General features: G+C 36.3%; 1 protein-coding gene across 1 annotated transcript in view; it reads left to right on the top strand.

Moving 5' to 3' along the window:
- C14H8orf89 (chromosome 14 C8orf89 homolog) overlaps positions 1–12,796 on the top strand; it is a 71,994-nt gene extending 59,198 nt beyond the window's left edge. Inside the window, exons 2-5 of the mRNA XM_058275650.2 lie at positions 3,359–3,525; positions 5,457–5,610; positions 8,112–8,989; positions 12,675–12,796. Of these exons, the coding sequence (XP_058131633.1) occupies positions 3,399–3,525; positions 5,457–5,610; positions 8,112–8,286 (456 nt within the window). The 5' untranslated portion in view covers positions 3,359–3,398 and the 3' untranslated portion in view covers positions 8,287–8,989; positions 12,675–12,796. The remainder of the gene's footprint in view (positions 1–3,358; positions 3,526–5,456; positions 5,611–8,111; positions 8,990–12,674) is intronic.
- The last annotated feature ends 1,040 nt before the right edge of the window (positions 12,797–13,836 follow it).

Genomic DNA, 13,836 nt, shown 5'->3' with positions numbered 1-13,836 from the left:
GGAACAGCTCCCTAGCTGGCTTGTGCCTCCGGTGGAGGATGGGCACCAGCCTCCAGGGTGTGGAGTGCTCTCGTGTTTTTTAATGTAATGTTTTGTGTGATCTATTAACTTTTAAAAAAGATAATTAAAAATAAAATAAATACAAATAAAACAGCTGTAATTATAAACTTAAGAGACTTGCACACTTTCCCAAAGAGGAAATACGGATGGCCTAAAAAGCAGATGAAAAGATGTTTAACATTACTAGCTATTAGGGAAAAGCAAATCAAAACTACAATAAGATATCATTTCACATATACTAAACTGGCTGCTATTAAAAAAAAAAACATAGAAAACTACAGGTGTTGGACAGGATAGGGAGAAATAGGAACACTCATTCACTGGTGGTGGGAATGTAGAATGGTGCGGCCACTGTGGAGGGCAGTTTGGTGTTTCCTCAGGAAGTGAAGTATAGAACTGCTGTATGCTGTGGCAATCCCACTACTAGGTATATACCCCAAAGGAGTGAAAGCAGGGACACAAGCAGATGTATGCACACGAGTGTTCACAGTGGCACCATTCATTCACAATTGCCAAAAGATGGACTCAATCCAGGTGTCCATCATGAGAAAAGTGGATAAACAAAAGGTGGTATATACATATAATCGAATATTATTCAGCTGTAAAAAGGAATGAAGTATCGACACATGTGACAACATGGATGAACCTTGAATTTATATTGAAAAAAAGGCTCATCTTTCTCTGGGACCTCAGCGATTGAACCTTCTCCTTTCTGTCATATGTGTGGGGGTAGGGGTGGGGGTGTGTGGGGGGGAGGTTAATATGGGAATTCCCATTACTTTCAGTGTAATTTTTCTGTAAATCTAAAACGTCTCAAAAAAAAAATACTGAGATATTTTACATTCTTTTTTTCCTCACTAAGTCTTTGAAATCTGGTGTGTATTTTATGTTTACAGCACATCTCAATTTGGACTAGCCACATTTCAAATGCTCAGTAGCCACATGTGGCTGGTGGCTACTGCATTGGCCAGCACTGGTCTTTTTCTGCCATGGAAAATGCAAAGCTTATTCTGACTTTTGGACTTTTGCACTTGTCCTTTTCTCTGCAGAGAAGACTCTTCCCCATAAGTCTTCTCCAGATTTGGTATCTCTGGCTACTGGTCTATTCAGATCTCAGTTTAAGGTCACCTCATCTAGGAGGGCTTCCTTAGCCACCCAGTCTAATGTACTTCCTGCCCCTCAGCACATCACCATGGTGAATTACCGTCATTGTACTAACGTGTCAGAAATAAGCTCTATTAATTTATTTGCTTAATTATTTCCTGACCCCACCATGTAAGATGCAGGACCCTATCTGGTTTTGTTCATTATTATATCTTTAGTTAGCCTGACATGTGATTAGCACCCAACAAAATTTTGTTGAATGAATGAATGGATGGGTGAATAATGAATAAATGAGCACACATTTATTTGAACATTTCCTTCTAGTTCTAAGCTAGGTGTTAAAAATAAAACCTTAATTTAAAATATTTGGAAAATGATACAAAAATCATTCAAATATACCTATTTTCAAGATACCTTGAAAACATAGTAATTATTTTATAAGTATTAGTTTTAAACAATTAGGTCATCTTAACACCAATTCTCTTTACGGTGAGAAAGCATTTGTTTTGAGTAAGTTCTTTATTGCCTGCCCCAGAACATGTGTACTTCGTTGTTTTTATTTTTTCTTCCTATATGAGGTGGTTTTGGTTTTTTTTATCAGCCCTTTTATTAGTCCTATAAGTATCCTTAATTTTTTTCATTCCACTAGAATTAGGTTGTGACCATGTTTTCAGGAAACATCAATCAAAAACATTTGGCTTTTCATTATTTCAGCACATTCCTTAAATTATACATTCCTGCCCCTGTGGGCTATTTTTTAAACAATTTTATTATGGAAATCTTCAAGCACACAAAAGCTTGGAGAGAAAAGAATAATGAACCCTCACATATTTATCACGTGAGTTTTTTTTAAAAAACATTCAGTTTTTAAAAAATTTCTCTCATTCTGATTGATGAAATGTTCCAAGAGGACTTCTTTTTTGCCACATCCATCTAGAATGTTCAGAAATGCCAATATCCACAGGAGGGTAACAGGCATTTCTAGTTAGTCTCTGCTTCTTCTGTCCTGGAAGAGGGACTTCTAAGAGGAAGAGGATGACCTGCCTTGAAGCTGAAAGAAAATTAGGTATCTTGAGGGAGCAGAGGTGGCTCATGGGATTAGGCACCTCCTTCCTACATCAGAGGTCCTGGGTTTGGCTCCTGGTGTCTCCTGAAGAAATAAGGAAGGCAAACAGACTCAGCAAAGTGAAAAACAACAAAGGGGGGGGGGGGCGGATTGGGGGGGATAAATAAAATAAATCTTTTAAAAAATCAAATAAAAAAAAGAATACTAGGTATCTTTATAAATGGAGGAGAATGAAGGTCTTGGAATGGATCATGGATTGTGATTTCTAAGGTTCTTTTAAGACTCATAAAGAAATGGCTTTTAAGAATGAGCCAAGAATAAGCTACCCATCTTTCTCTGTTGCTTGAAAGGAGGATCAACTCCAAGAATAGAGAGGGTGGTAGCAGTTTTCAAGAATAACAGGAAGCAGCAAGCTTCTGAGCCCTGGGTCAGGGAAGGATGCCGGCCAGCTTGGCAGGTCTCTTGGGAGAATACGAAGTGGACCGGTGGCAGGTGGCATTGCGCAGAGGCGGTGATTCCCTCCTTCTCTTTGCTCTCCCTGACTGCATTTCCTGGTGCACCTCACCCCACTCTGTACCCCACTCTGTAGCCCATGACCATCAGGGGTTCACCTTCACCTTTAACTCCCAACCCTGCCATTTCATAGAAGACCTCAAATGACATCACTAAATCAGAACTTTTCTCCTTCATTTTTATCTCATTGTCTCATTTTACAATATTTGACGGCAGTGAATTAAAATACAGTGGGGTTTTTGGGTGGTTTTTTTTTTTTTTTTGCTGCCATTATACCTCAGCATCTTAGACCCTATCATTAGGTCCCTCATTCCCCTGGCACCTGCTCACACCCACGCTGCTTCTCCCTTTCCTCCCACTACACTACCTGGTTGGCGCCTTTCCGAAGGTCAAATACAAACTCCCTAATCCTCACTCTTGCTTGACCAAGGGTCACAGCCCCACCCCTATCTTCTTAAGGTCTTTTTTTTTTAATCCAAAGAAGGTTATAAGTAAACTTTTCATGTAAACCTATGTTAGCATTTAATCTGCAGTAGTGGAAAACAAATTAGAAAAAAATGTTTATCTCTGAAAAACTTTGTTTTCTTTGCATTTTGTTTCCTGTGTCTGGAGCAGCATCTCACTTTCATCAGGGCAGTTGAAAGAAGAGGAAAAAATGTCAGTGCTATCTCCTGAAATCAAATTTAAGATGTCTAAAGTCACTAGAAGTTCTCTTGATGGTTGTTTTCTTTTTGAGAGTAGTTGGAAGAAAGCAGTTTTAGAAACACAAAAGATAAGGAAAGGTAACCGCATTTTTATTTTTATCTTAAGATAACTTAGAAATGGTGCCTCAAATTTGCATGTATATTTTAAGTAGCCAAGACATTTTATAATTTCTATGACATCTATATAAAGATAATATTTTAAGTTTATAGAAAAATGGAACCAAATCAAAATTAATTAATGTAATTCTGTGACTCAGAAGCAAAATTTTAAAAACTACTCTTGATATTCAGTGCAGTATTCTCTGTTGGATCATACCACTTTTCGTAAATAGTGTTTGTTTTTCAGTATCTCAAGTTGGTTTTTATATCTGAAAAACCCAAATCTATTTTTTATGATGGTAGAATATATTTATTTGCCATTTTAACCATTTTTGTTGTATATTTCAGTGGCATTAATTACAGTCATAATGTGGTGTTGCTACACCTCCATCCATTACCAATCTTTGTTGTCACCCCAAATGGAAACTCTGTACCCATTAAACAGTAACTCCCCATTCCACCTTCCCCCCAACTCCTCTTAGCCTCTATCTACTTTCTGTTCTACAAATTTGCTTATTCTAGATATTTCATCTTAATGGAACCATACAGTATTTGTCCTTATGTGCCTTGCTTATTTCACTCAGCATAGTGTTTCCAGGGTTCTTGTACATGTCACAGCATATATAAGAATTACATTCCTTTTTATGGTGGAAAAATAGTCCACTGTACACATATACCACATTTTGTCCATCCATTCATGCTGATGTACAGTTGGGTGGTTTCTACCTGAAACCTAAATCTTTGATGGCACTTTTTGTATTAGTAATTCCAATTTTTAAAACTTTATTTTCAAGTGAGTTATATGGAGAGTTTCTTGTCTTATAGTTGCTCAGTAAATACTAGTTTGAAAACTTTTCCCTTTAATTTCAACTTACAGTTGCTGGTATTTCTTGTTTATTCTGAATTCTACCTTCCGCTTTATTATTGAAAATATACTTTTTTAAAACAGCAAAATTTACACTACTCAACTCTGTCATCCCTTCTTGTTTTGAGTGTGTTGCCATACATTTTTTTCCAACTTTCTCAAGTTCCCACTGAACGTACTCAGAAAACACCAGTTTAATCCACCCTCCCTTACCCCTAAATCTAACTGGCAAAAAGAGAATCCAAATATTTTTTGACTAGAGACACTTTAAAAAAAAAAGAGGAAAAATCGTAGGCTGAATAATAGCATTTTAAACATTTACTATGACAAATTTAGCCCCATTAAAGACTATTTTTGTTGCTGTGTTAGACTTGCTTAGCAGAGTAGACTTGCTTAGTAGAGCCTAAAGAACAATTCTGTTTAAAGACTACCCAACCCTTTTAATGCTTAATATTCTTTTTCCATTTACTGCGTGCATTTTAAATTTCTTAACAGTTTGATAATCCTTTTGTCCAGTGCTATGTGAGGTCAGTAGGAGAAGCAATCTTGATGCTTCATTGTTGCTATTTATAGAGAGAAAAATGAAAATTAATGCCCGAAGTAGACTTCTTTTAACCTCTCTTTGCTAGCTCAGATGACCATATCTTTATTCCACTTGATGATCTACATAAAAGTAGGAAGGTAGGAAGGTTCAAAGTAACAGATTACCCAAGACTCTTGAAAGTGCTTTTTTACTTTATTTCAATGTGAATGCATCTAATATTCTGGGAATTTTAATTAAATAAAATAAAGAAGGCAAAGGACAGCGATGACCGTGGAAGATGTGAAACTGTACTTTTTCCTTTTTGTCATTCTTAATCAACCCCTTAGTTAACTTTTCTCTACTGTCCTTTTACTGGGAATTAAAAAGTGTTGATAAACTGCAATTACTTAATATTCTTTACTGAAATGACTGATTTAGTATATTTTATTATGCATTTTAGTATATAGTAAAATAAGTATACATTTAAGAAATCATTCACATAATTATAATATTTTTTATTAGAATATGCTACAGCTTTTGATTTAAGAGATTTCAAAGAATGTGTCAAAGTGCCATATTTACCAGGATTGCAAAGTTCCCAAAGAAGTACAAATTCAACTCCATTTGAGGTTCATAAAAGACTACTATGTGCTGATATTAAGATGCCTAATGTCAGGTAACTCTTCCAGGCTTTTGATGAATATTTATATATAGTAATATTGCTGAATATAAAGGTTTTTCTGGCTAGTGGATTCAGTTCTTTCTTGCCTACTATATTTTTTTTCCATAAAGGCTATAATTAATTTATCTAAGTTAACAATTTTATTAGGTTTGACAAGTCAGCAATTATCTCTAGTTTTCAAGTGACATTGCCAGAGAAGATTTAAGAACTTCCTTTTAAAAATCTTTATTGCTCTAGCCTAGGTTATGGCCAGGAGAGCACTGGAATTTTTAGCAAAAAATAAAATAGAATTAAAAATTAAAATTTAACTCTCTGCAATATGAACAGGTTTCTCTGTACCTGGAGTCCAGAACCTCGCATTTCACTTCTAGTCTGACTGATACTTCTGTACTGAGGGGAGATTCAGAACGAGGTATCAGCCTATTTAAGAGCCTGCGTGACTACCTGGAATGAAAGTGCCAGTCAGTCCCAATGACGTTTAAAACCATTATTATAAAAATCTATAAATAAACCAGACTGATTGACATTCTATTAAAAGAAAACCCCATTTTCCAAAGTGATCTTATTATTAGTTAATAAGACAGTTTAATATTCTCTTCAGTTTCTGCTTGGAGTTTACTCATTTGTTTATCCAAATATTCATTGAATGTCTAGTATTTGTTCTCTTTGCCACTAAAAAAAAAAGACAGAACATTTATAGGATTATGAGTTGGAACTTTCTTTAGGGGAGGATTTATATTTTCATATCTTCTTCCTGCCATAATGAACTTTAAAGTCATCTAGTTATTCATTGGATACAAGTACTGGAATTTAACAATATGTTTCTTGAGTGTTCCACAAGTATTATTGTTTTCATTAAGTACTCGAAATAAATTCTGGTAATGTAAATAGAGAATTGGAATATATTAAAAACAAGTTGTAGATAATTTATATCTAAAGTATGAAAATAAATAAAAACTTCACAGAAAATTGGAGAAAAAAGATAAAACAGCTCATAATCTACCCATCCTAACTTAACCATTTTATTGTTGGGTGTTATCTACTTTCTTTTTTCATCTTCATGACATTTTTTAGTTGTGATTTTAGTGTTCTTACAGCTTTTATTCTGCCTTTTAAAATTTAATATTACATATATACTATTTTCCATGTCAGTATACAGTTTTCAAGCACATCTTTACTGGCATATTTCATTGATGGATCCATAATTTATTTAACCATTTCCTATTATTGGGCTTTTAAGTTGTTTTGACTTTTTTGGCTTTGTATATATATTAATACTTCAACAAATAATGTCATGCAGTATTTCCCATCCTTTTAAATATTTTCTAAAGACAGATTTTCAAACTATAAAAATATAAAAATCAAAATTACCCTTTCTGAAGTGAGATTATGCTGAAATAAGACAGAATCATGGGAAGCAGACGTGGCTCAACTGATAGAGCATCCGCCTACTATATGGGAGGCCCAGGATTCAATACCCAGGGCCTCCTGACCCATGTGATGAAATGGCCCATGCGCAGTGCTGCTGCGCTCAAGGAGTGCCGTGCCAAGCTGGGATGCCCCACATAGGGGTACCCACGTGCAAAGAGTGTGCCCCGCAGGAGAGCCGCCCCGCATGAACAAAGCACAGCCCACCCAGGAGTGGCACTGCACACATGGAGCGCTGACGCAGCAAGATGACGCAACAACAAAAAAGAGACGCAGTTTCCCGGTGCCACCAAGGGTGCAGGCGGACGCAGAAGAACACACAGCGAGTGGACACAGAGAGCAGACAACGGGGGTGGGGAAGGGGAGAAAAATAAATAAAATAAATCTTAAAAAAATAAAACTAAAAACACCATCAGAGATGATGGAAGAGAGATAGGGAGCTGCTAATAGAGTAGATAGTAATAGTCAAGAGGGGGTGGTGGGCACGTAGAAGGAACAGGGACCATTTGAAATGTGAATCTAAAACCCGCTTCTGGGAAAGCCCGTGGACAGCATACCCAGGCACCTGTGTCCCTGACACTCAGCCTGCTGCTGTCATTTTCTTCATGAGCGGCCCTGGAGGAAGGTGTCAGTAAGGGTTTAGGGCTGCCTGTGGCAACGGCCCCTGGGGCCTGTGGACCAGTGTGGGCCAGTCTTGTTGCCCTTCCTTCAATGCATATGAGCATCTAAAAGGTTCCGAAACTGAGACTGTTCCCTCTGTATCAAACCCATTTGGCCTCTTGCTATTGAGCCTTCATTTTGTTTTCTACTGTTCCAACCCTATTTCATTTTCATTTGCGATTTGGCTGTTTGTGAAACTGTTTCTAATCATTTTACAATGACTTAAGTGTGAACTTACTAAAGTCAATGAAGGATAATTTAATATATTTTATTTGTGTTATATCAAGCATTTTCTTCATCCGTAAAGTGGAGTAGCGGTGGCTAAGTGATATAACATGGAGGAAGTGCTTGGCCAACATAAATGTTCATTCCTTTTCCTGCCTTTGAAACAAGTATCTTTATTTTAGCTGTTCAACGGAGAACATGTCCGGTTGCCTGCAAGCACTTTATTCTCCTCTGCATATTGCACAGCACCCTATGAAAGAAGAGTCTTGGCATAAAAGGGAAGTACTCATTTTTGTTTGTTTTGTGTACAACCTCATACCCTCTGTATTTTTCTCCAAATGTAAATATTTATTTTAAAATCTCTAATAAGTCTAATGATTTTTCAAATATCTTTACTGGTAGTCAAAAGCTTTTGATGAATCTCAAGGCACACTGTGGAAATATAACTGATAAGTAATTCTAGAGGTAGAGAGTATTTGAAAGTTGCTATTGTCTTTTAAAGTTTAATAAAGTTATAAAAACTTGGAATTCTTGTGAAGGATTGTCTTATCCATGACAGATGCAATCATAACATATTTTCCCTGCTAATCTATTTATTATTAGGTCTATTCCAGTGTAAACAAAAATTAATTCTGACAAAATTCAAATAGTCATGATTAATGAGTAAAAACTACACAATGACATGATAGTTGGTATTTGGCACATCCAGATACCCTGTTAATCGTGATTCCCTTCCTCTTGCCTGACTCATGACCAGTAAGAGTTATGTTAAAAATCTGTGGAGAAGTTAGATATATAGCTGTCACCCACTGGTAAAATTTATTAGCAAGAACTGAGATTGGTTCATATCTGCTTTTGATTGGATTAGTTTACAGTGATATACTTGTGATTTCATTCAACAAATGACTTTCATGGAAAGCATGCTTCTTGTCTCTTGTATCTTTTCCAGTTAACATATCCTGGGTTTATATAAAAGTGATTTTATGATAATATATAATTTTTAGGATAAAGAAGACTAAGCAGACATGTGCTGTAGTACCACTTCAGGAGAAATCCAAAAGTAAGCTGACTCATCCTTTTTTCCCAACACATGTTTAATTAAGGTGTAAGAGGTAGAGTGGGTATAGCTCAATGGTTGAGCACCTGCTTTGCATGTATGAGGTCCCAGGGTTCAATCCCTGGTACCTCCTAGGAAAAAAAAGAAAGAAAAAACAAACCGTATCACCAGAAGTCATTGATCAGTTATCTAGATGCTATTAAAAGTTGTCAGATACTTACCTTTTTTCTAATTCCATGTGTTCCATTGATTTAATTCTGTTTTATTAATTTTTTAAAAATTTATTGTTACATACATAACATTTTCCATTTTAAGCATTTTAAGGTGTACATTCAGTGTAGTGATATTTATTACATTCACAGGGTTGTGCTATCAAAGCTTTTTCATCATCAGTAATAGAAACTCTGTACCCATTAAACAATAACTTCCCATCCCTTCCTTCTCACATCCCCTGGTAACCCCTAATCTATTTTCTGTCTGTATGAATTTGCCTCTGCTAGATATTTCATATGAGTGAAATATACAATATTTGTCCTTTTGTGTCTTCTTTATTTCACTAAGTATAATGTTTTCAAAATTCATCCATATTGTAGCATGGATCAGAATTTCTTTTCTTTCTATGGCTGAATAATATACCATTATATGTGTATACCACATTTTGTCTATTTATCCGCTGATGGACACCTGTGCTGTTTTCCTTTTGTTTTCACCTTTTGTTTTCACCTTTTGTTTTCACCTTTTAGTGCTCCTTTGATCATTGATGTACAAGTATCTGCCCAACTCCCTGTTTTCAGTTCTTTTTGGTCTATTATCTAGGAGTGGAATTGCTGTATCATATGGTAATTGCATGTTTATCTTATTGAGGAGCCATCAAACTATTTTCCACAGCGGCTGACCTATTTTACATTCCCACCAACAATGCAAGAGGGTCCAATTTCTCCACATACTCACCAATGCTGTTTTCTGTTTTTGTCTTATTCTGGGATTGAACCCAGAACCTCCCATGTGGGAAGCAGGTGCTCAACCACTTGAGCCACATCAGCTCCCCATTTCCTGTTGTTGTTTTTTTCACATTATTTTAACTTTATTTTGTGCATTTAATAATTAAAAATATAAGCAATAATTTTAAAAAGAAAAAGAAAACAATTGAATAAAAGCATACATTTCTCAATTAAATGTACTAGGTACATACAAATTTTTTTCTTAAGATTTATTTTATTTATTTCTCTCCCCTTCCTTCCCCACCCCCCATTGTCTGCTCTCTTGTGTCCATTCACTGTGTGTTCTTCTGTGTTCACTTGCATTCTCAGTGGCACCGGGAATGTGTCTCTTTTTTTTGCATCATCTTGCTGTGTTAGCTCTCTGTGTGTGTGGCACCTCTCCTGGGTGGGCTGCACTTTTTTTTTGCGTGGGACAGCTCTCCTTCCAGGGTGTATTCCTTGCATGTGGAGCTCCCCTATGCAGGGAACACCCCTGTGTGGCACGGCACTCCATGCGCACATCAGCACTGTGTGTGGGCCAGCTCCACACGGGTCAGGAGGCCCTGGATTTGAACCTTGGACCTCCCATGTGGTAGGCAGACGTCTTATCCATTGGGGCAAATTCGCTTCCCTCTAATGTATTTTTAATCTCATCCATCATGTCTTTCATTCCCATAAAGTCTATTACTTTTCTTTGCAGGATTTCAGATTGTTATTTATGCTCTCCCAGTGTCTTCTTAATATCATTATTTCTTTAGTCATATTTTCTTTAAATTCTTTGAAGTGATTTAGGAGAGTCATGTGATTATCACTGATTAATTGTTTTAAATCCTGTATGTCTTCAGGTGTTTGGTTTGTTCTTTTGGCTGGGCTTTCTCTTCCTATTTCCTTGTATGGCTTGTAATGTTTTTTTTTTTTTGTCTATGCAATTTCCAAACAGGCCAGCAGATGGTGCTAGTCAGTGCATCTTTCCACAGAGGTGTTTCAGTCTCAGCTTTTCTGTTTTCCTGTGTTGAATCTCTAGATCAGAGATTTAAAGCAGACTCTGCTGTCCAAATTCACTGAAAAAAAGTACCTGGACTTCCCTTTCTCTTTCCCTTGAAACAGCTGACAGGGAGAAATATGCCTGTTCCCCTCTCAATTGGCTGCAGCAAGCAAGGTGTTTTACCCCAGCTTCATATCCCAGGGGTGGGGGAGGGGAGTTCTTCCCAGCCTCCAAGAGTCTTGGTAACTCACGTTTATCATTTCTTCTTCCTCTCTCTGTCCCTCACCCTCCTGGAAGTTATGTAGCACTGTCCTGGTCTGCTGACCCCCAAAACTCATCCCTCAGACAGCTTTTGGCTCTTTTTCTGTTTTTTTTTGTGAGTGTGTGAGAGCATTCAGTTCTGCCTGTTAATCCATTGCCATCTTCCCACGATTTGTGATTTCTTTCTTAACTCCTGAATAATTTATAATGAATGTGTAAATTTTTAAGTATTTTTGAATTTTAAATTTATCCTATTGTTAAAGCCTTCCAACTTAATTGCACTGGTATTTATAAGACCAATTCTTTGAGGGTTTTGAGATTTGATAATACCTAGAATCAACCTATTTTGTAGCCAGATGGTCTTTCAAAATGTTGACTTCTTTGTAATGTCAAAAGCCTGAGTCCTAATTATACTCTTCCCTTCTATTCTCTCTTTCTGAACTTCCTACTCATGTTGCACCCTCAAACTAAATCAAACAAAATGAAACAAAAACAAAAAACAACCGTACTGCAGAATTGAAGGTAGTTTTTATGACATTTGAAACTATTTTAAGTGAAGTTAATACTATTTTAAAGGAATATGGATAAACATATATATTATCAAATGTTATATATTTAAAAGTAGAAGTGTTTTTATATATTTATATATTTACAAATTTAGGGTCAATATATAGTGATTACGTGGGAACTTTGAGTTTGATGGATCTGGGCTCAAATCCTGTCTTTGACAGGTACTAGGTATGTGCCCTTTGACAAGTTACTTACCCTCCCTAAATATTTTTAATTTGTAATCCAAGATAGTTCTAGTTACCTATTTTATAGTGTTGTTGTTTGAATGAAATAGATGTAGAGTACTTGACACAGAAGGACTATTCAGTAAATATTGTCAATTATTATTACTACCACTCTATATTAGAAACTTGATTAATACTGTTTTCAGTTAGTGAATAACTTGTTTTACTTTACAATTTAACTACTTTACTTCATTTAGCATTTGTAGAAAACTGCCTTATTTGAAGAAAATAATTTGATAAGCATATAAGGTATTATTTACGAAGACTTGCACCTTTATCTTTGTAATAAATTCCATTGCTATTTCATGCTTTGGAAGCACACTATAAACACAGATTTAATTTAATATGATTCAGTATGAGCATTAAAGTTTTTTAATCTAAATATTTTTGAGGTACTTGCCATCACATAGTCACTTTAGAAAATAAGCAGATTAGGATTGCCTATTTCAGAGAATATATTGTAGGAGCAGATATAGCTCAATTGGTTGAGTGCCTGCCTCTCATTTACAAGCTCCTAAATTCAATCTCCAGCACCTCCTAAAAAAAATGTATTATATGAAAAACTAGTAGTTTTTAATGGAACAAATATTTCACTTATAAACATGCTATAGAACATTATTCCTGTGTGCGTAATATAATTTTAATAGCTGATTTTTTTTTTTTAACAGGTTCTAGTTTTAGCAATCCTCTTACTGGAGCACCACCTCAATATTTACAGAGACTTTCCAAAATGGCCATATTAGAATATAATACCATTCGTCAAGAAACAACCAGAAAATCAAAAAAAGGCAAGAAACGAGACCTGCAAGACTGCTGATAAATACTAGAGGGTGTAATTTTTTCTTCACTTACTTATAAGATTGATCTTTTTTTACTTTTCCTTTTTTTTTTTTTTGAGACACATAGGATATAATGTGCAATGATTTGCATAAAAATGTAAATGTAAATATAAAATGAGTATTTTATGTTATGTGCTAGATAATTTGTATTTTGTTACTCTTACAAAGAGACATTTAAGTTAATGGTCGATGGAGAAATAAACATAAGAAAAATAATATTCGATGAATTTCAGTCATGCTGATTACGTCTTCTGATTCAATTTGGTAATCACCAGTGTATGCAATTAACTTTACTAGGAGCTACAGCAGATGCAAAGAATAAGCAGCTCTTATTCTTGGGACGAAAGGGTCCAATAAGAACCCCTCTTTTTCACTGCTTGAGTTTGACAACAGTTGTGAAATAACCTCAAGCAGATGAATATTAAAATATTAGCTGTGATGCTGGTAAAACCCGGATGGGAAATCCTGGCTCGGGTTGTGGCAACAATGGGCCTCCTGATACTGTACTACAAACGGGACAAATGTCCACACCCAGGGCGTGCTCACACACTCAGGCCTCTCCTGTTGAAGAAGGGCCTGTACTGCCAGGCAAAACAGACTGTCTTCTCTATGAAGACAGACAGACACCTGAGAGGAAAGGAGTGTAGACAGTGGCTATGCTCCACTTGGCTGGTTCTTCTCCCCCCGGGTGACCCGCTCCATCACTGCGAGGAGGAGGAGGAGGAAATTAGGGGTCAAGAGGAAAGCTCTTCAGAAAGGCCCGGGAGTGGGGGAGAAGAGCACTTCTCTACTTCCTCTTCCCTGAGAAGCAGAGGAATCAAGGATACTCATGACTATGATGCCGTGGAGAGTGGTGAAAATGCTTTGAACCACAGAGGGTTAGAGGGTCAAACAGAGTGGTAACATCCAGCTGGTGTGGTCAGAGAATGCTACATTGAAAATGCAGTGTTTGAAATGGGTCTTAAAGACAGGGGAGATGGAGGGAGATGGT

This window comes from Dasypus novemcinctus, chromosome 14, assembly GCF_030445035.2.
Source record: "Dasypus novemcinctus isolate mDasNov1 chromosome 14, mDasNov1.1.hap2, whole genome shotgun sequence".
Classification (NCBI taxonomy): Eukaryota; Metazoa; Chordata; class Mammalia; order Cingulata; family Dasypodidae; genus Dasypus; species Dasypus novemcinctus.
Note: the sequence above shows the minus strand (reverse complement) of the source record. Positions and strands in the feature narration are given on the sequence as shown.